The sequence below is a fragment of the Lonchura striata genome, chromosome 1 (assembly GCF_046129695.1).
Source record: "Lonchura striata isolate bLonStr1 chromosome 1, bLonStr1.mat, whole genome shotgun sequence".
Taxonomy (NCBI): Eukaryota; Metazoa; Chordata; class Aves; order Passeriformes; family Estrildidae; genus Lonchura; species Lonchura striata.
The window spans coordinates 109,909,722-109,932,860 of record NC_134603.1 but is presented as its reverse complement, the minus strand read 5'-3'; the positions used below and the strand labels follow the sequence as shown (position 1 = coordinate 109,932,860).

General features: G+C 42.5%; 1 protein-coding gene across 1 annotated transcript in view; it reads right to left on the bottom strand.

The window, feature by feature from the left end:
- Nucleotides 1-2,486: 2,486 nt before the first annotated feature.
- The window catches only part of AOAH (acyloxyacyl hydrolase), a 72,005-nt gene continuing 51,352 nt past the window's right edge, over nucleotides 2,487-23,139 (bottom strand). The window contains 8 exon segments of the mRNA XM_021553287.3: nucleotides 2,487-2,830; nucleotides 8,890-8,966; nucleotides 12,724-12,820; nucleotides 14,365-14,424; nucleotides 14,505-14,563; nucleotides 16,867-17,039; nucleotides 21,965-22,039; nucleotides 23,091-23,127. Coding sequence (XP_021408962.2) covers nucleotides 2,702-2,830; nucleotides 8,890-8,966; nucleotides 12,724-12,820; nucleotides 14,365-14,424; nucleotides 14,505-14,563; nucleotides 16,867-17,039; nucleotides 21,965-22,039; nucleotides 23,091-23,127 — 707 coding nt within the window. The 3' untranslated portion in view covers nucleotides 2,487-2,701.

Here is a 23,139-nt window from a genome sequence, read left to right as displayed (position 1 = left end):
ATTCAAATAGCTTCAGGTAGGTTTAGATGTTCTATACCTCAAAATGAGTTCCTGCTGTCTGATTTCAAGCAAGAGAGCCTTCCCATGTGCAGTGTGCTGGACCCAGCCAGTGGCATAATCCCTCCTGTATTCATTCACATGCTCTAACTCTCCAAAAAAGACCTTGACAGGCCATTTCTTTTAGAACTATATACTGCTAATAAACTTTGAATTGCATGGGATTATAAGCTTTCCAAGAGAAACTTTGTTTACTCATTTATCTTTTACCCATGCATTTTTCGCCTTCAACCAATCTAAGCACCAGGAGACAGTTAACCTAATGGAATAGACTAGAATTCATAGTTTGTCACTGCTTTAGCATAAGTTAGCTTTTCCAGCAGTGGTTTCTAAATATAGGACATGTATTTTTAGAGTGATATGGGTAAGTAGTTGATGTTTGGGGGTGCAGATCTTCAGCTGTTTTTTGCATTTGAAATAACTGAGACATAGTGGTTGTAAAAGCTGATGGCTTAATAGTTCCAAAATTCATCTTCCTTTGATAAAGTTAGGTAATGCATTAGTTACATATCAGGTTTCTGCATGCAGCTGGGTTTGGAGGTGCAGAGCTCACCTTGTGGCACAAGGGTGTGTGCTTTGGGTAATGTGCCTTCAGGCAGAGTCGAGCCTATTCCTTGGTGTCCCTCAGGACCCTGTATCCAGCATGGAGCAGTTGTACTGGTCAGACCTTTGCAAGGGCTTTGCTTTGGGATTTGGCTATGGATTTTTTAGGTTGTCTTTGAAATGGTGTTCTAATTTTATAAGAAATCTTTTTTTCCCTTTGTTCAGAAATTCAGTAAGTTCACAAGTAAGAAAGTCTGTAAGAGAAAAATGCTTCCTCTGGGAAATGTAGCTTATTTTAGTTGGGGAAATTTCAGTTTTACTACTTAGTGAAACTCCTAATTGGTGTTATTAAATCCCAACCTCAAATGAAATACAATAATTTGCAAAGAAATTGCCTTGAAAATTAGTCTTCCAAACATGTCTCCCTTCCCCCTTTTAATTGCTACACTTCTGTGTGTTGATGTAGAGAAAATATGATATTCTGTAATTATTGCCTGTGCTGTACTTGGGCTGTAGTAAAGACGTGTGGATGCGCTTGTTTCTGTCCTTGTGTTATATTTAATGAAAGATAAGAATCCTGAATAAGTAATGCAAAAATAGAAGGTGCTTTACCTGACCAGGGTACATGGAATGTTATGTTGTTTGAAGAGAATTTCTACAGGAAGCAAGGAGATTTCCTTCTAATGCTAAACAGTCTTCCTCAGGTGTGTCTCTGGAGTTGAAACTATTCCTTGGGAGACTGGATATTTTGGTAACATCTTAAATGCCTTTAATGAATTGGGGCCTTATTAACAAGTATCATTCAATTAAGGAATGTATTCCCTTCTGATTTTCTGAAGTAGGCAACTTGAATATTTACTTAAGTGTTAGCAGTCATCCCAAAGGAATTTCTATCTTAATTTCTATCTTAATACCTTAATAAAAGACCCAGTACTGACTGTACCCTATAAAAATGATCAGGATCTAGGAAAGCAATAATAAATGCTTCAGTCAAAATAGTATTAGCCAAGATATCCCCTACCTGTTCAAAATGCTGAGTGGGTGCATGTCCTACAGCCAGGCCCCATCCTTGGGTTTGGACCACAGCCCAAGAGCTGCTTCATATGTGACAACCTTGTGCAAGGGCTCTGCTCAGGACAAGGAGAAGAGCTGAGATTTGGGCTGTTGGGGTGGGTTTTAGTCATGTCATGTTAATGCTTCCTATTTACTGATCTTTTCCACCTGTAATTAATGCTGTTTTATGCTCCCTGATCCCTCCATCCTCAGTAAGGTTGCAAGTAGGGAAGAGCTGTCTCTCATATTTAAATATCTATTTTGCTAAGAGCATTGGATAAGCTGGTGAAAAAAACACAGTAATTCTCCAACTGCAAGTCTGCCTTTTAAGTAAGGGCTGCCCAATGTTTTTAGTGATTCCCTTGGCCATGCCTGTAAAAGACACAGGACTGGGCATATTATTTTTCTTAGGAAGGAAAAAAAGCATAGATACATTACAGGTTGAAAAAGGAACCTGATTTTTAAATACATGAAATGTCAACTTAATATTTTATTAATGGAGGAAGAGAACCTGTGTTCAGTCAGTCTGTGCTGATGCTGCCAGGCACATCAAAATTGTAGTGCCTTGTTATTCCTGGCACACTTTAATAAGTAAATAGCAGCTAAATAATGTACTGACAGTCAAGGCAATTACATACACACAATTTATAACAACATAATGAGTTTGGGGTCTCCCCCTCTCCTTTTGGGATCAGATTAACTATTGAAACATTACAAATAGAAAACCTAGAAATGTTGTGTAGAAGGAAATGAAATTAGGTAGGGGTTAGAAGTTTGTTGTATATGGAAAAAAGAAATAAGGATTTTCAAACTGGTATAATAAATGGTCTGGCTGGCAGCTATCCTTTGATTTTTATTTTCGTAGTTCCACAGAAAAAGCATAGCCTACTTGTGCAGGTGAGATACAAACTGAAAAGAATGCTCTTGTGTTATGTCCACTGCTACTGGCTCTGATAACTTCCTCTCCCCGCTTTTTTGTGTGTCTTCAATCATCTTGACTCGTGGAAGCACCACCATAAATCACGTGAGGGTTCCAGCAGTTGGGAAATCAGTGTCCACCTTGGTCTTTGAATATGGCTTCAATCTGATCGTTGAATGGATTCTCCTTGCCAAGCACTTGAGGCCACTCATGTAGTGCCTTCTGCCAGGTAATGCCTGTTCCAAGGGCTGAAGCAATCTGCAAACCACAAATGCTATCAATTTCTTGTGCCTCTATAATGCCAGCCTTTAGAAGACCCACACCATAAGGCAGACTGCCCAGTATAATCATGTGATGGACTGTAACCTCTAACGAAAGGAAATAACCCATTCCAGCCTCTTGAGCAGGGATAAATCCTTCTGAACAATAAAAATAGGGTGAGTGCCATATATCTGCAATCACTTGACCTGTCATTTGTCTAATAATGATAGTCTGTCTCCAACCATTTTTAGATGCCTATGGTGTCTAGTCCATAAACTGTTATTTAAAAGTGCTGAAGTCTGATTTTTTTTTTTTTTTTTTCCACCAGTGAAACATTTTGAAAGTATATCAAAAGCACTGCCTGGGTATAATGCATAAAACTCTTGCAAGTCCAAAGGAATTCATGCTCCCAAATGCTTTTGGTACTTCTAATAAATGTTCTCTGTGCTCTCCTGGGAGGAAACCACAGGTGTTGAGGAAAAAGAGGCCCAATTATTTCTAGTTTCATAACTACCTGTGTCTGATGCTCTAAGTTTGCACCTGCTACTGGGTTGTCTTTAGAGTTTTTTTCCCCATGAGACCCTCAGAAATGATAGAATACCTTTTCTCCTCAATATCCATCTCCCTCCAGCTTTCACAGAGGTTTTTGCCCTAGAAGTTATGTGCCAAAAAAAAAAAAATGTTATCTACTGTATTTCCAGGGTGAAAAACATCAGTGGTTTCAGAAAGGGACAGAGAGAAAAGCTCGAGTCTTGCTTGTCCAAGTTTTTATACCCTTTTAAGGCATTTTTATTATATTCCTGACCTGCAGTAATATTTGGCCTATATGGGAACTTTATTTTCAACCCAAACTTTTCAACACACTGATATTGATGCAATTATGAGGTTTAAATAACAAAGCCCTTTTTTTTAAGGGTCAAGGTGGGTTTATGAAATCAAACTATTTGAGTACTATTGTTTTGGAGTTTGGGAAGATACTGAAGCCTTTGGCGAATTTTTATGTGCTACTGTTTAAATCCTGTGCTTTAAAAGACGCTCTAATGATGGGATGGAAGACAAAAATCTTTCTTTTATTTAAGGGCTCATGTATAAACATTTGTGGGGTTGAGGCTCTTAGACTCTGGTCACTCAAAGTCTTGTTAAGCTAATGAAGGAATTGGGTCAGGGAAGAGGGATAGTGGTGATTTGTTCATTAGAGGTTTTTTTTCCTGGTTGCAGTTTCTGTTGTGACCAAATATTTTTCTAGGACACCCCATGGCAGCCAGGGGGCTGACACCAGTCACTGCTGGCATGGTAGTTTCCAAACCTCCACAAACCTCCCTAAGCCTTCCATGTGTGTTTTTTTTTAGTGGGAATGGTGGGGTTGGTTAATTGGTTGGGTGGATGGGTAGTTTAAAAAACTCAACTGTCTTTGCATGGTACACCCTTTGCGAAGGTACCACTGAAGGTATGCTCTACAGTGTTCAGACTAATCCTGGCTCTAATTTAAGGTATATGTGCCTACACTGCCCTAAATTGGGTTCTACACACACATAATTTCTTGACGCCCCAATGATTTCAATAATTAATGCTGGATGAGTAGTTTAGCATAGAGAAGGGTTTGTGACTCCAGAAATTGTTTTCTTGCAGGTCTTTTTTAAATTTCAGAGTTTCTGTATTTTGAGATGTGGTATAATTTTTATAAGCTTTGCAATTTTTTTTGTTGCTGTGAAAATGACAACTCCTAAGCAAGTTTTTAAAAGGAGGTATTACCCATTCCTCACAGAGCCCTGGGTGACTGCAACTGGGAGGCAGCTGTGTTTTTTCAGCAGCTTCTGGCTAACTGTTTTCCCCTTCTGCATCAAACAGGTAATAGGCATGATTCTCAGCCAAGTGTAAATACCCAACTGATCTGATACGTGTCACTTCAGCTTTTCCTCTTTATTTCTGGCTGGAACATGCTTTGCTATGACTTAAGGAAGAAAAAGGGAGAAACTAATCACACTCAAGCTGTGCTTTCTTGCCTGTACATAAATGTTAAGAATCTTCCAAGCATCTCTGGTTCCAGTTTGTGATTCTCAGGGCTTTTGCATTCTCCCTGGAAACATCATAAAAGCAAGAAATAAAGATGTTTATCCAGGATCCTGTTGAAATGCATGGCCCTGTCACCGAAACAAAGCAATCGACTGTTCTAGAGGGAAGTGGTGTCCTTGAAGCCATCTGGCATTCACAAGGATTTGCAGTGAAATTTTGTAGTAAGGAGGAGATGCTGAAGGAAATCCCTGGCCTCCCTCTATAGTCACTGGGAAGAGAAAGTCAGATTTTTCCCAAGGACAACCAAGCTGGACTTTGGGGAATGGTATCTCAAAAAACAGCTCTAGAGGGAACTTGGGAGGACTGAGTGAATCTCTTTGCTATTAGGTTAAAAGTAAATAGTGTGAATTTCCTCCACCTCCATGCTGAGCTGCATGTTTTAGAAAAAAACTTTATGGAGGCAAATTTTAGCTTTGAAACTTTAATGAAATGCAGTTATGACAATTATGAGTGTTTTGGTTGCTCCCTCCTGTTTTGCAACTTAAAAAAAATCATGGAGAAAAACCCTTTTCCCCACAAGAAATTTACAGGAAGAGAATGTGGTTCTAGGCCCAGCTCAACAAATCAGTACTTGGTGTTTATCCCATCTTTCATGATTTTTTCATATAAAATATTGCCTGGAGTGGGGACCATGGGGGGCTATTTTTTCCAGGCTAACCTAACCCTTGTCCCATGCATGAAAAACCACACCAACTTTGATGGGACAGGGCAAGTACGGCCTTTTTTCTTATTTGCTTTTCCTTCTCCTTGCAAGGTATGCAAGATTTAGTTAGAAAGGTTCAATTCCCTCCCATATCCCTCCAGAATGTTTGGAGGACCTCTGGACTCCTGGATATATGTTCTGACACCTGCTTCTGCCATGCTGCCACATTCTGCCCATTGCTGTAGTGCAGTGATTAGGGATCACCTAATGACCACACTTGCCAGCTCAGCCTTGTGTTGAAAGGGGCACAGACAGTGGTTCCTTCATCCCAAATGTCAAAATTTCTTTGCATTGAAAGCAAGAGCTAAGGTGTTCCCTTTGGAGTGCTTCTCAATCCAAAAATTGGGAATTATTTGTCAGGTGTTTTGAGAGCTACAGAGGGAAAATTCAGCAGAGATGTGCTAGCTAGGTATCTTATCTGTTGTATTTATCAAGCTGCCTGTGAGGTGTGGGGAATAGCTGCAGGGATGGAAGCAAGAGTCTCTGTTCACTTGGAAAGCTGCACGGAATCAATCCTCTCTCACTAGGCACCTCTGTGTGCTGCAAAAACCATACCTAGCCAGAGGCAGTCATGTCAGGAGAAAGTAAAACTTTTAATAAAACTTGTATGAGGAGTGAGTGAATTGTGTACCATTTTCCTTAAGAATACTCTAAAATAGCAGTCTCTGATCACACTTCCCCTTCTATTTATGAAGAGAGTTACTCTTTTGGGGCAGAGTGCTATGTCTCAGTCCAAATAGTGGTATGTTGATAACAGACTTCTCTAACAGGAAAAGAAAAATGGATTTACAATGGTGGATGTTTGGATAAGGCTAATTAATAAAACCTAGGGGACAATAACTCACTTGAAGTGAGGCATATCTACAGCTGACACCTTGACTGTAAGGGAAAATGTATCTCTAAAAGCATTAACGTCATCCTAACAGCAGGAGGGAGAGATCATAACCACTGCAGGATGCCAGGTCCAGAGGGAGTGAAATATGGCAGTGCTTGACTGCATCTTGTAGCTCAGCACTCTGGGGGCTGCAAGCAGGTTTGCAGGTGCCCTTCAATGTCCTTTTGTAATTTTCTTGTGGCGTAAGAAGGATCCTGTTAAATAGTTGCTGCCTTCAACTCTGCTACCTTGCAGCTGCTGGTGGGATACAGGATTTGTGCAGGAGGCTGAATGAAAAGCTGTGATATGACAAGCCTGGCTGCTACTGTGGCCTGGTGCTGGGGGTTATAAGAAACCTCTGGCCAGCCTTAGGCCAGGGAAAGACAAGAAAATAATGCAAAAGTTTCCATTGAACTCCAGACTTCATATTGCAGTTTCCCCAGATGGCAAGGTTGGGAAGGGGGGTTGTTTTATCACTGTTTTCACTCTCATTTCATTTGCCAGGTTTTCTCTAATTGCTTCCTTGCAAAAGGCCTGCAGCAAAAAATCAAGGCACACTTTCTCCACATCCCCAGGTTGTGAGTTCATACTTTCATGCAGCTGTCTCCTGGCACTTGTAAAGTAGACAGGAAGCAATTTCTGCTATGTAGGAGTCTCTCTTCAAACAGGAGGATTTTGTAGTTTGGTAATGCTAACCAAGGCATTGTATGGCCCTGAGTGATTAACATGGGTATAAAAGATAGCACCTAAAGCATCTATTTTGCCTTTGTACTTCCTCCTGCAGGTCTCCCCTAGCTTAATTGACAGAACAGTCAATGTAGAAGCTGCTGAAATGCTGGAATCCATCAATGCTTGTAACTCATTCCCATGGAAGTGTTCCACTGACTGCTCTTTCCCAGTGTGGAAAGCAGCATCACATTGGGTCATCTGTAGATGGGGTTGTTGGAGTCAACACATGCAGGGCATTATTCCACAACGCAAAACTGGCCCATAAATGCCATGATTCTGAGCAGGGGGAGCTAGAAAGTGGCTGGGCAGTGTGGTGGAGTTTGCTTGTGATGGAGACTGACTGCTGCTTTGCTCTGCACCTGTGTTTGAGACCTTCAAGTAGTGTATAGAAAACCAACTGGCTTTGTTTGCAGCTGACTGCAGAACATGATCTCTCCATGTGTTTTTGTCAAAAAAAAAAAAAAAAAAAAAAAATTGAAGTGAGCATGGTGGGAACCAGGCAACCTCACGCTAGATCATCAAACGCAAGCAAGGACTTAGAGTGGAGCAGCTGCTTCTCCTTCCCTTTTGTTTATTTCTGTAATAAACAAGCTATAAACCTTCTCCTTCCACCTATCCTAGGAGGCCAAACAAGCAAGTGAAAAAGTAATAAGGTGTAGCTGCTGAGAAGCAATTTAAATTTATAACTTCAAAAAGAATCTTTGTTCCAGAGTGTGACAGGCAAACCTTCAGCCTCAGAAGCTGCAGGGCTGGAGGGGCCCTGTCTGGTTTCTGCAGTGCTGCCTTAACTATTCTGATCCTGCAAAACTCCCGTGGGTGTTTGGGCAGGCAGCTGGCCAGCTTAAGTGGCAAGGATCAGTTTTTATGCATTAAGACCTGTTTGGCCACGATACTGGTTAGTGAGGGAAAGAGGCAGACGACCTAGCAGGAGTCAGAGCGGAGTGCAGCCATCAGAAATAGCGGAGCTGCAGCTGTCATTTAGATTGGCCAAAGAAGGCACCCTGGCTTGTATCAGCAGTAGTGTGGCCAGCAGGACCAGGGCAGTGATTGTCCTCCTGTACTCAGCACTTGTGAGGCTGTGCCTCAAACCCAATGGTCAGTTTTGGGCCCCTCTCAACAAGAAAGACATTGACCTGCTGGAGCTTGTCCAGAGAAGAGCAACAGAGCTGGGGAAGTTTTTTACCCTGGAGAAAAGGAGGCTGAGGGGGAGATCTTAGTGCTCACTACATCCTAAAAAGATATGATGAGGTGGGGGTTAGTTTCTTCTCCCATGAAACAATTAACAGGACATAAGGAAATGGCCTGAAACTGCATGGGAGAGGGATTAGGTTAGATATTAGGGAAAATTATTTCAGGGAAAGGTTGCCTAGCATTGGAACAGGCTGCCAAAAGAAGTGGGTGCACTACTATCCGTGGGGGTATTTAACATGTGCTGCTTTGATGACACGGTTTAGTGGTGGACCTGGCAGTGTTAGGTTAATGGTTGCCCTCCATGATCGTAGAGTCTTTCTAACCTAAATGATTCTGTGACTTCCTCTTCTTTAAAATAGACAGGTTCCCCAAATCTGCATCCCTGTGACATGCCAGCTGGATGCCTGGGACAGCAACAGGCACCAGAATCCCACATGCTCCCACATCCCACCTGCTCCCACCCATCTCCTGGGGCCGGGTTTTTACCTGGCTGGGGTGGAAGCCATCGACTGGCTCGATCAGCTGCCAGGATTCACCTCCCATCTTGCGCCACTCCTCGGCTGCTGCAAAGGGCACAAGCAGAGGGGTTTAGCACCCGCCCAGAGAGGAACCCCCTCCTCCTCAAAGCATCGCTGGTATTTTTAGGCACGCGACAGCTCTGTGTGAAGATTATGATAATTCACATGGAGTTGTCAGAGCCTATAGTGTGTACCATCCCCTCTCCTTGGGGCAGTATTTAAGCCTTTATTGTTATTTTTTTCCTCTGCGATATTTATGCAAAGAAGTGCTTTGAACATAAATGATCGTAAAACAATTCACTTTCCCTCCCAACTAAGATGGATGCTGTAGCAAGTAAAGCTGTAAATTATTTAATACTGATTTAATATTTTGCATTTCCCATGTTAGTTGCATCTTCAGCAGTGCAAAAGAAAAAAACAGATAAAGAAACAGCACTTTTTAGAGAAAGAGATGGTAACAGAATATTCACATGGGCTGAAGTCTGCATGAACAGACTGTCATTTTGTTACTTATCTTTCAAGTGGTCTTTTTCAACTCCAACAAAATAACCTTTTGAATTACATAAGCGTGACATTCAATGCAAATGATGCTGTGCTGTAAGCCCTGGAGCCATTAGAGAAGTAAAAAGCTTTCTCTCTTTAAAAGGGCTGCCGAGTGATCAAACATGGGACTAGTGGATATGGCATTAACAGACTGTAAATTCAATAATTCCTTTCATAATGACAGATTAGGAATTCTTAATAGCATTATGCAAGCATCCTGTCAAGGGGAAAATATTCTCCATTCAAGTGCCACAGTTTGATCTGGGCTCACTGCTGGTTTTTGGACCTTGGCTATTATGTCAAAAAGTGATTTCTGGGTCCCACGCTAACTCTAATTCACAGAAAGGTGATATTCCTGCTTTGACTGTAGAAACCCACTTGTGATGCTTGAGGCAGTGCCCAATGTAACCTATTTCAAGACATGGGGCTTGTAGCTGTTTCAAATTTGCAGTGTGTTGGGCATAACACATACTTATTTTAGATTCCACTATGCAGTGCACATACAGATGCACAGTGAACTTACCTAACCCCTTATACATGATATTGTACATGGAGTAAAAGGCTGTGTACCGTGTTTTAGTACATTTGTAGTTCATTTGTAGAGAGACTACTGTTCCAGTGCCAGAAACAGCATAGGAGGAAGTAAGATATGTATCAAGATAGGTCAGTTTATACTATTATATCTGATCTCCAAAAATCCTAGAGCAGTCGAGCAAATACCCACCAGCTGAGTATGTCCAGAGCCTGTCTTAGAAATGCCTGTTGCCTTGGCTGGACTAGACTAGAGCATGCTCCCATCAACACCAAGGAAAAGGCATAACAAGCCTATCCCCTTCTTTATTGAACTGTCTCATAAAGGAACCACTAGTCAAGGTCAACGTGTGAGCTTGAGTGCCCACCTAAATCTAGAATAAATGCTAATATACTCAAATTTTACTCAGAGAAAACTGGGAGCTGCTATGTACATATATTTGCCCAGGCCAGCCTGAAATCTATGTACTCAGTGTGTAGCCACTGCTAAATATTTGATGTCTGGAGAGTTTAGGAGAGGATTTGCTGCTTCCTTCAGAAAGGGACCAGAAAAGTAGGTCAGCAGCCTTAGCTGGCTTTTGAGCACACTCGCAATCTGACAGCTTTCCTGATGGCAAGCTCGAATCCTTGGCTCCAGGGCTGCAGGAAATTTTGCAAAGTGTCTTTCAAAGCTGATGTTTGTATATGCATGTGTGATTTTGTTTACTTTATTTATTTAACATGATGTAATCAAGAGCAGCAAATTATATTAAGGTGTTTCCTTTTGTGAAAGTAAATAAATTAACTAAAGTTAGTAATTGAACTTATTAAAGTAATTTGCCTACCCAGCAGGTAGTTCATTCCAAATCCTAATGACTTGTTAAATATTAAGTAGCTGAGGCAAAAGCCACCAGGAGACTTGGACACCCTTGAAACTCTGTGCTAAGAGAATGAACTTGACAGTAGAGCCCACCTCTCTGACAGAAACTTGGACAGAAAGACTGCCTCTCCCATCCTCACTTTTTTACCTCCTTGTCCTCCATATGGTCTTCATGAGACTCAGAACCAGCTTCCTGAATTGGGTCATGTAGGATAAAGTAAGTTTGTGAATTTTGCTAGGATTTGGCCGCCAAAGCAAATTTTTAAAAAAAAATAATCTTAGGTGCTGTGGCAGCTTCATGCTTTCAAGGACAGCCAAGCACTAATGGGGAAAAGCATTAGAGAAGTACACTAAAATATTGACAAGGGCCTTCTGTCCCTTTGTGGCTTTGGATTTAGATGTTTGCATGCTGGGATTTAAAATATGGTCCCCAGACAAGATTTTTCAATAAGGACTGCATGGATCTACCTCTCTACGTGAATATAAAAACAAGAAAATTCAGATCAAGTTATTTTCCTAATTATTATATACTACTCTTTGAATGTAAACATTCAGGCTATCTGGGAGAGGCCCCAAGGTGGCAAGTGCTGGAGCTCCTGCCTGGTGAACAGAGGCTGAGGAACAGGGATGGTCCATCCCAGGGAAGAGCCTGTGGGAAGACAATGAGGATGGGGCCAGCCTCTTTACAGCAGTGCACATTGGGAGAAGGAGAGATAAGTTGTAACACGGGAGATTCAGGCTGGATATTGAAATAGAAAGCTGTTTTCCTACTTTCCTTTACTGTCTGATTACTTGTAATATGTCGCCCAACTCAAGCCTTCATCTCAAGCTGATCCTTATTTTTAAAAAGGAGTGTGTTCCTCCTTGTGATTAATCTGAGCTGATGTTAGGTGTTGCCTCAAGCTGGACCCTTGTGTATCTTGCAAGGCAAGCAGAGCTGAGAGGGATTCAGGGACAGGTGTTGGCCCCAGCCCCACAGGGACACTGTCTACTCATGCTCATGAATAATGACAAAAGTTTCCCGGGTGCTTTGGTTTATTTTTAAGTGTCAGTTTCAGAAGAAAGTGATTTATGTAATGTGTTTACCTAACGTCACTAAAGATCACAGAAGGACAAGTTTTGTAAGCTCTTCAAATCAAAAGTTACAGTAGTATGCAGGTGTTTAAAAAAACATAGGAAATATGCCAGTTATTCCTGGGAGAGGTGCTTCTACTTTTGGGAAGAGTGAGAGGGTGGCTGTGTTATTGAGGCAGGAAAATGGCTGATGAAAGATCTCCTTCCCAAGTCCCTGCTCAGCCCAGAGGAGGTAGCTTGAAGCCCAGTCAGTGATGAAGTGAACTACATCTCATGAAGACCACTTTGACCACTACAAGTATGCATCTGCAGCCTACATAACCCGCTACAAAAGCAATGTTCAAAAATAAAACCAAACCTTATGGACCAATATGGTTTGAGATTTCTTTTTTTTTTTCTTCATCAGCCTGAGAAGCTGCAGTGGACAAGCAGGAGGCCTTCTTAGCAGAGGCACATCTCTTGTCCTTGTCACTTTGCTACCCAAGAAAAAGTGGCCAGGGTGCTGTGCATCACTGGTGGTGGGTGCCAGAAGCTGGGACCAGCGGGAACGCTGTGCTTGCCAAGGTAGTGGTGGGATCTTGTTTCAGGAAAGGTGCCTGGTTACCCCAGCCATGGAAGCCAGGAGAAGCTGTCACTAAGGATACCTCCTTGGCCACAGCCCTGACAGCATGGTCACCTAGGCTGACTGGCTGTACTGTCCTTCTTCTGGTACAGAGCCAAAATATGAGGAGCATATCAGCAGGCCAGAACTTGGGTAAATGCTTTGTGAGAAAGACAGGGTAAAAAACAACTTACTTTGTCTCAGTGGGAAATCCATGTAGAAAATATCAAAGTTGGCAAATTTCTCAGATCTTGCTATTTCTTTCAGGACATTGGAAAGTTGTAACGCTCTCTGCAAAAATCAAACTATTTAATGACTGTTCATTTCTATTCGTGTTGCTTTGCATGGATTCAGCTTTTGTCACTGATGTACAGGCAGGATTTTGAAAGCTAATGTTGCCCTTTCTTCTGGGGAACCAGAGGTGAAATGAGGCTCTTCTTCAGAACATGGACTTGCATGAGCACCACCAGCCTTTGGACTACCCAGTTCATCCTCACAGACTGCACTGAGGCCTCAGCTGATTTCGTAAGTTTATTACAGCATATGATTATTTCACTGGAGACTTCTTTAAGTAGTGCCCCTATGCTTATATAAATATTCTAAGTTTTTTGCTTTTGGAGCTGTTTCTTAAAGAAATGCATAACTTTTCTGCAAGAGAAATCTCTTTTCCTATTATCCTTGCCACTACTAAATTGGGGGTGATAATACTTATCTATGCAGACCAAATTCCACTCTTACTTTCAGAAGAGTAAATTACCATCACTGAGCATCTGATACATCCAGTGTAATTTCTGCAGCCATAACAGAGATCAGGATCTCCTAAATATTTAAATTGTGCAGTTTGGATAATAACACAGACAATTAGTTTCAGACAGGGGCTCAGAATGATTAATTCATACCCTGCAGACATATGCATTGTTCATGGACAGAAGTTACATGTACTCTATGTTCTGTATCGTTGGTATGAATATATAAGGTGCAATCCTGCAAACGTTTAGGAATGTGCTTACTAGCCTCTTCTGAGCTCAGGAGGAACAGGGCATAAAATGAAATACATATCTAAGCTTTGGTGGAATTAAGCTCATATTTTGTTGTTTAGTGAATGTAAACATTAATACAACCATAAACAGAGACAACACCTTTGATAATATTTTGTTACTGTCTCCCTTTACATGGCTGCAGGAAACTGCTGGGATTAAAAATCAGCTTGTACTATAAGAAAATAAGTGTCTGTTTTTATGTGACATTCACTTCTGCAGCCAGATATTTAGGGTGAATTTTAAGACATCTCTGTTCTGTCCATTCCCATTGTTGCACTGAGCCTGGATGCTCCCTGGTCACACCATCTGGTGATTAAGACCACAGAAATGTGTCTGAAGACGATTAGCACAAATCCTAAATGAAAACAGGGTAAGGCTCTTGTTCTCAGGACCTGATACCACAGCCAGAAAAATCTATGCAGCTGGCTTGTCATACCAACAGCTCCCTTGATTCAAAAGCCTTTCCTTTCTTATCAGGCACATTTTCTTCTTAAAGAACATGAACCTGAACAGTTCTGTCTCGGGTAGATCACATCCCTTGAGCATAAATTTGGGTAGCTGAGAGGTTGTAACAGCAATACTTTTACAAATCCCTTAACTTGAGCATGCTGCCTCCCAGAGCCTGAGGGGCATTGGAAAGAATAATTGTGGATGTTTCCACAACTTCTCCTTGCCTTTGGAAGAAAAAAAAATTGTTCGGACATTTTGCCTCTGAGGCAATTGGGCTTCTCTCCACAGACACGGGGCAGTGTCTGAGCACTGGGGTGATCCCACTGCAGCCCCACTGAGACTTACCTCTGAGGTCAGATTCCTGAGGGTCTCATTGGGGGTCAGCCAGCCACTGCAGGGGCTCACCTGGGCAGGCATGAGGAGAGGGGCTTTAGCAGCAGACCAGGATGAAAGGGGGGCTCCTAAGGTACATCAGCAGACCTTACCTGGAGGCAGTCGAGGAAAGAGTAGAGTTGACTGTACGTGACATCCTTGTTCAGTTGTCCTGCAAAGCACAGAGAGAAAAATATCGTGTGCCCAACAGCCAAATGTGACTTCGTTCTGCACGTCTGTGCATTCCTATGCCTTACACCCCTGGGTGGGAAGAGGCACCCCAAGAGCCTCACCACACCCCCAACACCCAGGGCACTCTCCCACCACCAGAGCTGGGGTGCAACAGAGGTGGCAGCATCAAGGATCCTTCCTGCTAAGGTGCCCATGTCCTCACAGTGTGCAGAGCCCCATACCTGCTTTTCCTGCATCCCTCTCCTGCCTTTCATAGGTGATTTGTCTCACGTGTGGGGTTAGTCATCACAGCCTATGCCAACCTCCAAAGTGCATGACTGATATTTTCCCATTAACCTGTCTCTCACCCACCAAAGAAATGCAGGGTTTGCAAAGCTGAGTTTCGCATTTACTTCGCAGAGGTTGGCCTTAAAAGGGAGAAACAACTTTGCTGTCATAGAGGGAAGTGGTTATGCTTGTGTGGGGGAGGAAATTCGAGTACCAAGTCAAGCACCCAGCTAACATTCTGTAAAATTCACTGTGCTATGCAATAGCCTGGCTTGTTGAGAAAATTATCCATTTTCTCAATCTTTTTGCTTCTTTGGTAACTACAACTAAGATGGGAATTAAACGACCACATTTTTTTGTATTAGTTGTTTTATTGTTTGTAGTACAGTGATCATCCCATCAGGCTTTGATACTTTTGCAGTACTGAAGTAGGATTTTCTCATTGTTGTTTTTAGGAGCTGCAAAGTATAGTCTCTCCCAAGTGAAATGGGCTTCTCAGGTTGCCTTGCAGTGGTTCTCTGATACAGATGTGTTTCCTGCCTTTCACACAGCTGCTCGGGAAGAAAAAGGTGGGGAGTTTAAAGATCTAGGAACACTTCTGGCTATTTGGATGTTTCAGAATCCTGTAGCTTGAAGCATCAGACCTTGGGATGGGCTGTTGTGGGGACCAGGGATTTGGCAGAAAGACAGACTGATGTCTGGTCATGGCTGACTGGCAGCCAAATGGGGAAAACTGCTCACAGTCTGTTGGAGGATGTGCCAGAAGGGATCCCTCGCTGCAAAACGTGTTGCTTAGGATTAATTGGGTCCCTCCAAGGCAAGTCAGCCCCTCTGAAAATTTTCCAACTGATCCTGTAGTTAATCACTCCTGATTTGGCTACGTGTTGTCTGTGATAATTAGATACCTAGTCAGAGGAACTGTTGCTGTGATAAACATGCACTCAAGGGAAGAAATGTGTTTATGTGACAAAAAATTAATTATGACAGGTTTCCCCTGCCTTGAAAGGAGTAAGATTTTTCTCTTTTTTTTCCTAAATTTTTTTAATTGGTACTAGTATAGTGGTTATGAGAGAAAAATATAGGAAAGAAATGGGAAAGATGTGAGCCCATTGGTAATTACTAGGGCATCTTGGGGAAACCACAACACAGCTGCAAGCTGTGTTACCCAGTGGTTGCCAAAATCATCTGAAGTTGAAATCTACCATTTTAATTATGTGATTTAGCTTCTCTCTCTCTTTGCTGGTGAGAACTATTATGACAACAACTTCCTGCTTGTCAGATGCAAAAAAGATTCTTTTACTCCTATAAAAGTAAGTACATGCTTTTGGTCTAGAAAGCCAAGGAGTGAGTGGTCTGTTAATGGTCTGAGGTACTGTGCCATTCACACCCTGAGATGACAAGATCCTAAAGGCAGCTTCCAATTCTCTGAAAAAAAAAAAAAATGCCCCAAAGCACTTTATGCTCTGAGGGAATGTCCCAAAACATGCCTGCACACAGTATGAGGTTTCAATCATCACATATAGCTAGTGCAGGAGGTGCCGGGCACCCAGCACTGGCAGAAAATTTATTTCTCTAATATAAAAAAAGTCTTTTGCAACCCTCTGACTTAATCTTCTTCCTTGGTCCACACATCAGTTAGTGTAAACCAAATGCCTATGTCCACCTATAAGAAAATTCAGGATGAAGTGCAGGCAGTCTGGCCACAATTTTGGGCCAAGACTGAGGTAGAACAGCTTGTTTATACCACCACAACATGTGTTGAGCCTGGTTTGGAGCTGGGTGAGTATGGTTGTGAGGGAACCAGGCAGAATAGGGGTCTAACCTGTCCTGCACTGGGAGTGGTAAGACCTGTCATTTCTGCTTCTGCAGAACAGCCAATATCTGCCTCATATTTTTCAGATCTCCTCCACTCAGTCAGGTTTGCTTGAAGTCATCAATAGATTCATAGATTTTTTAAGGAGAGAAGCCAACATGAACAGGCAGATAACCAGGAGCCCCACAACACCTCAAATTTACCTAGAGGATGGTATCTGTCATGCAGGTTATCCCAGAGGAAGCGACCATCTACCAAGCCTGTTAAAATCACATGGCTGCCATTTGGAAGATGGGAGTCCAGGTATTGCAGAGCTTGCACCACATTGGAGAGCATTTCTTTGGGTGTGGTCATGTGGGCCAGCGTGTCACGTTCCCTAAAGAACAAGATGTCAATAGGACATTGTGTCAGGAATATGCCAAGAGGACATTGTGTCAGGAATACTGTGTCCCCAAAAGGGCACCTGAAAGAGTGTCATTTTCTCTGTTTGCTGCTCTTCCACATTAAGTCAGCTGAATAAAACATTAGAAAAGTGCTGTGATGTCTCTCACTTGTCATGACCAAAATCAGACATGATATAAAAACCTCCCTCCGTCAGTGTACCCCATCTCTCTGCTAAAAACAGACAAATTAATCCCTTTTTTATAGAGTGGACTCCTGTTCTGGGTTAACCCCAGTGGACAGCTAAGCTCTCACACAGCTGCTCACCTGCTTTCCTTCCTCCACGTCCTCCCCAGTGAGATGGGGGAAGAAGAGAGAGTAACAGCAAGAAAACTTGGGGGTCAAGGTAAAAAACCAAACCAAAGCAGTTATTGTTCATTAAGTGAGGAAGAAGTAGAAGAAGAGAGAAGGCAGGCAAAGAAGTAGTGCAAAACCAATCCCTCATCACAGCAGGGTGAATGTAGGACTTCTTTCCTCATGGGCTCCTGTTACCTTACCTTCAACACTCCCTTTGATTATGCAAGGTAGGAATATCTAAGGTAGCTTCTTCTCTCGCATGTCTTACACCTCTTACTACAGCTCTCCAGGAGGGCAGGAGAGGGGTCTGGACAAATGTGTGAGCCTGAAGAGAGGTGATACCTAAGATTAAAATAGTCCATTGGGGTACAGGAGCTGTGCCAGTGTTCCACATGGACTGAATGCCCACATTTTGTGACTCATTGTCAGGCATGAACCTCTTCAATCCAGATTCCCCAGCTCAGGCTTATCCTTCCCCTCTTGTATTTAGCTGTAAATGCTGCAGGAGTGTGAGGGGAAATTAAATCCTAAAGTTGAAATACATTTCAATTTATATAAGAAAAACAAACAAGCAAAACTACCCTAGGCTGCCTGGAGAACACTGCTCTAGTTATGTTATTATAGCAACCACTTTATTACAGAAAAAGCATTCACGCACTCTCCCACCCAAGAGCTACTGCTGTGCTCTCATGGTGCTCGTGTCCATAACGGGCTGACAGCAAGGGGGAACACAGCCCTCAGAATGTTGTCCCATCCCATCAAGAGAGGATCCATACACCTTGGGACGCAGGGTCTTGTGACAGTTTTCATTCCATCTTGGTGGTGTGGCTCAGCTGAACAAAGTGTTCAGAAAGAAAGGTCAAGGAAAAAGACAGGGAATGTCCTTCCAAGGAAGAAGGTTGCACTAATGACTGCCCTCATTGTTTTAGTGGTTGCCACATTTTGTCCTCTTACTTGTGCTCTTTGCTCGTAGAAAAGCAATCACCTAAGCAGCCAGAAGGCTCCATCCTTTCCTTAGGATAGTCCTTTCATCTCTTTCTTGGCCTCCCGGGGTAAGAGAATGGTAAATGTGATGCTTGCAGTGCTGAGCAAGTTGAATTGGGTCAGATTTCTTGCCAGTGAACACCACAGAAGCAGGAGCTTTCCAAATCACTGTTGTTTTGTCTTGAGGTATTCAAAATATTTAGATTCAGAGGAGGGGAGTGGATGCTGAATCCTGTGTGGGAGAACCATGTTCCCTTACAAGAATTTGGGGTTCTTCAGTAAGCTGCTTTTTACATCAAAATAATAATTGGGTGCATTTCCTGGGCCCAGAAATTTATCTTAATGCAGTATGTGCTGCTGAAGTGTTTGAGACTTTCTAGCAGGGAGAACTGCAAAACAGCATTAGGATTCAGGTTTATCCCTGTGACAGCCACCAAATCAAGCTACTTTTGAGATAAGACTGTGGATTTGCTCTGAAATTACTTCATTTCGCCTACAGGTGTTGCAACACTTGATTTCAAAATACTGGTCTGAGGTAAGGCCTCTACCAGAAGTAAACATGTCAGCACAAGCCAAAATTAATATGACATTCATAATTCCACTTTCTCTTGTCATACAGTGTTGAAGTCATGCAAATATGTCTTCACATTTCTTTTCTGTGCCAGGCTATGAAATTAAATCCAAATGAGAAGAAAGGAACCTTGTAGGCATGTTCAATTTTGGCTCTGCCATAAGGACTCCAAGGTGCCTGGGTGAGCACCATGGCCTGTTGTGATACCCTCACCTCATTCCCTTGGGCTTCCTGCACAGGCTGGTATGCCCAGGGGATGAGGGCTGGAGGTGCTGCCTGCTCACACACTATTTTTAGGGCAGAAGGGGTGCAGCAGCTCCTCGGTGCGAATAGCTGTACAATAAAGGGGCACTATGTTCCTGCTGGCACTGGTGTCACTTTGTACAAGGTCCTTTCACGGTGGGCTGCTGCTCACCCTGCTTTGCTGTTGCCACCTTGCTGTTTGTTGCAGATGCCATAAGTGCAGATGTGTGAAGGAGAGGCTGGAGGAATGGTGTCATACCTGAAGTGCAACTAATATTTGCATTAACTGTACAGCATTTGAGACTTCTGGTGCTCATTATTTTCATGTCTGATTTTTTTTTTTTTTTTCCTTCTAGGTCTCTGTATCCCATATTTACACCTCAGTGGGCTGAGAGATACCATTGCCATCTGTCTTTATTTTTCTAACCCCCCCTGTTTGGACACCACAGTGTGGAGACTACGGGGAATGTGTAATACAGGCTGCCAATTTCATTATCCTTTCCCTCTACAAACATCCCCATTACTCATTGCCCTGCTCTTCACATAGGATGAAATACCTGCCTTTTAACAGTGCTTTGGGAAGAGCTGTGTCTCCAGTATGTTCAGCACACTGCCCTCTTTTGAAGCCAAAATACAGGATAAGGCCAGGAAGGCTGTAGTACTGCAGTTTAGAGCTGCCCTTGAAGAGGTTTTTATTTGCCAAGCCCTAGGTTTGAAGTCAAGCCCATCGGATGCTCTGTAACCTCTGTAGGTACATCAGAGCCAGGGCAACTACACAGTAACTGGACACTGAAAAAATCTCTCTCTGCTGTCCATCCCCCTCAATGAAAACAGCACAATGCTACAGAAGCTGTGGCATCTTTCCTTGTAGGAGTCACAGGGATCACTACAGCCAAATACCTCTTTTGATGCTGTGAATGTTGTGGAAGAAAACAGACAGAAAACAGCAGAGAGAATTTGAGCAGACAAAAGTGTCTCTGCCAGATAGTGAATGCTGGGATAAAAAGACATCAGAGTTTCAAGCAAGCATTAAAAACTGCTCTGGAAGGTTTTGGAATATACAAATAGGTGAGGCAAGGTCAAAATGCTTTAAATTTCTGGAAAATGTCTTTTTACTTCAGATGAGTAGAAAGCAGTGTTAGAGACCAGGTAAGCAAAAAGAATAGCCTGCAGAATGAGGAAATGAGGAATAAAAAAAAAAAAAAATAAAAGGAAAAAGAGGTGCTTTTAGCAAAGACAGTGACACAGCAGAATTGAAATACGTGCATAAGCCTGTGAGAAGATACCTTGAAAGTCTCCATGGCAGGAGCCATGGACTTCAGCAAAGGTGGACTTTTTACTTTTTGTGGAGGGGGAAGTGGGGCCTTTGTCATTCTGTTAATGGATGGAATGATATCTCCATAGGCTTCCCAGTAAACAGATCCCCAGGACAGTCTTGTCAGCAAGTACCAGGAATCCTGTGACTGCTTTGCCCTCTCAGTCAGAACATGTTACCATTGCTTTTTGAGGATTTGTGCATCTTTCCCCTAACAGGAGCAGGGTGCTGAGGGCAGATGTAGCAGTTCTGGGCAGGGGTGCAGAGAGAGCATGAGCAGCAGAGGGTGAAGGTGTCATGGGAGGTGATTTTTGTGTGCTGCCTGCATGTGGCTAGGGTGAGGGTCATGCCAGGAAAGGACCCAAAAGGTGCCCCTGTGACCCTACTTCTGCCACAGCTGAGGGCTCCCAGTTTCTGCAGTGCTAAGGAACAACCTTCCTGGCTTTGGACATCCTCATCTGGAGGACAACACCTTGCAAACAAAGTTTCAATCCATGAACAGCCTGTTAAGCAGTTTTAGGACACCAAACCTCAGCCATTTTCATGGCTACATCTGCATACAGCTCCCACTTCATTATACAATCTGCAGGTGAGAATTTTCAAAACTGAGCAGCATTTATTAAAGTGAGTGTTTTGAAAGTCTCTAAGTAAGATCAATTTCTTCCACACACAAGCTGAAGATTGACCATGGTGAAAATAATGTTGCACTAGCAACAGCACTCAAGACCTCCTGCAAAACCAAAACTGCAGTATGGATGTGCTGTGCACTGGCCTGGTTGCAAGGTGTTTTCTGCCTTCCCAGTACCAGGAGGAAGGGAAGAATCCAGCTAATGACCTCTTGGTGTCCCTGTGAGCATTGCTGATGGGTAGTACCAGAACTATTAGTTTTGAAAGCTTCAGTTCATTCTTCTGCAGAGCTTTTGGTGTGTGAATAAAGCCAGAAAGACAAAACACCTCATCAGGAGAACACAGCAAAGAGTGTAAGCAGCAGAGGCAGGGTGAAAACGGACCTCGATAGGGGATTATGTTGCCATTCCTCAGAAATGATGAACCAGTCATGCTCTCCCTCCTGAGAGGAGGTGGCACAATAGGTAAGATTGATATACATGCTTTTAAACACTTCCTCCCCCCACCCCCCTGTTGTTATTATTCATTTCCTCTGCTAAGTTAGAAATAATTACTTCAGACATGCCATTAGTCATTTTATGACTGGCTTATAAAAGAAAGAAAGAAATGAAAGCTCTAAATGAGAACTGGTAGGTGCCTATGACAAATACAGGTAAAGAAACAAGTGTTTTTAGCAGAAAATAACAAAGAAGGACCAATAGCAAAGAAAAATGCCATCATGGAGAAGCACAAAGCAGTGAGACAAAAATGTCCAGGCAGTCAGAAGTACTCTAAAGAAGTCAGATTTATGCTACTATAAATGCTCATTTAGTTTAGACCTTACCCATTGCAGACATCATTCCCAATTGTAGCATAGATAACTATGGCTGGATTGTCCAACAGCTGGTTTCTGGCCAAACTGAAAGATAAATATGGAACTGTGTTAACAGGGAAATACACTCTCAGTGTCTGAATCACACACCATACTTGTGTGAGATCACATTTGGAAGTATCCTGCTTGGATATGTCCAATACCCAAATGACTGTGCTCCTATGTTTGTGAGAGTTTTTTGGTTTTTTTTTGATTTTTGTTTTGGGGTTTTTTTGGTGGTTATTTTTTTCACTCTAGTTTTATATTTTAGTAAAGTGACTTAAATGAAGTTATTTTCACTTCTTCCTTTTCCTGCTCATGGACTTGCCTTTTTTGCTGTTTTTCCTGCTGTCTTTCCATTTTCTTTGTGTTATTCAGAAGCCAAATCAAATAGTTTCACTTTGGGGCAAAGACATGAATCAATATGGGAATTTTTTAATCAGAGATGGGAGAGGAAGACTAGGTTTGGCTGACAACTAAATCTATGTGTAGAATTGAACTCAAGATCAAATCAGGATGTGGTTTGAATGTCAGTGCTAGAGGGCAAGAATTCATTATTTCTTTTTCTGGAGGAGAGAAAAATAAATCCTTTAGGACACAAACTATATCAGTGTCAAGCAAACTAAATCAAACCCAGCTGACCCACAACCCACCCAAATTCATCTGAAAAGGAGAGTTGCAGCCTCTCACTACTCAGTAGCTACTCAGTTATATCCATATGGAAATAACAGTGGGCCTGTCCATGTCTATCTACATTGCTACACGCAGTTAAGGGGACCCAACACACAGATTTATGGAAAGGCTTAGTCTCTCCCCTAAAATCACTGGAAATTCTCCACTGTCTTAACAGAGCCACGTTGAAGCTCTGGAGATGATGATATCCACACTTAAACCCAGTTTTTCTTCTGTTTGTTAATGTTTATACTAGAGAAGAAAGAGCCAGCACTTCAGAGCACACTGGCCAAGGGAAGCGGTGCTTTTTAGAACATTCCTGGATAATATAATCCTCACAGAGCTTTGCTTGTTTCTGTCAAAGAAGTAGAACTGCATCAGTGCTCCTGTACCTCGAGTTAGCTCTTGAATCCCATTAAGCACTCACCTTTTTATTAAAGAGAGGAGATTTCCTGAAGAACCACCTGATCACACAT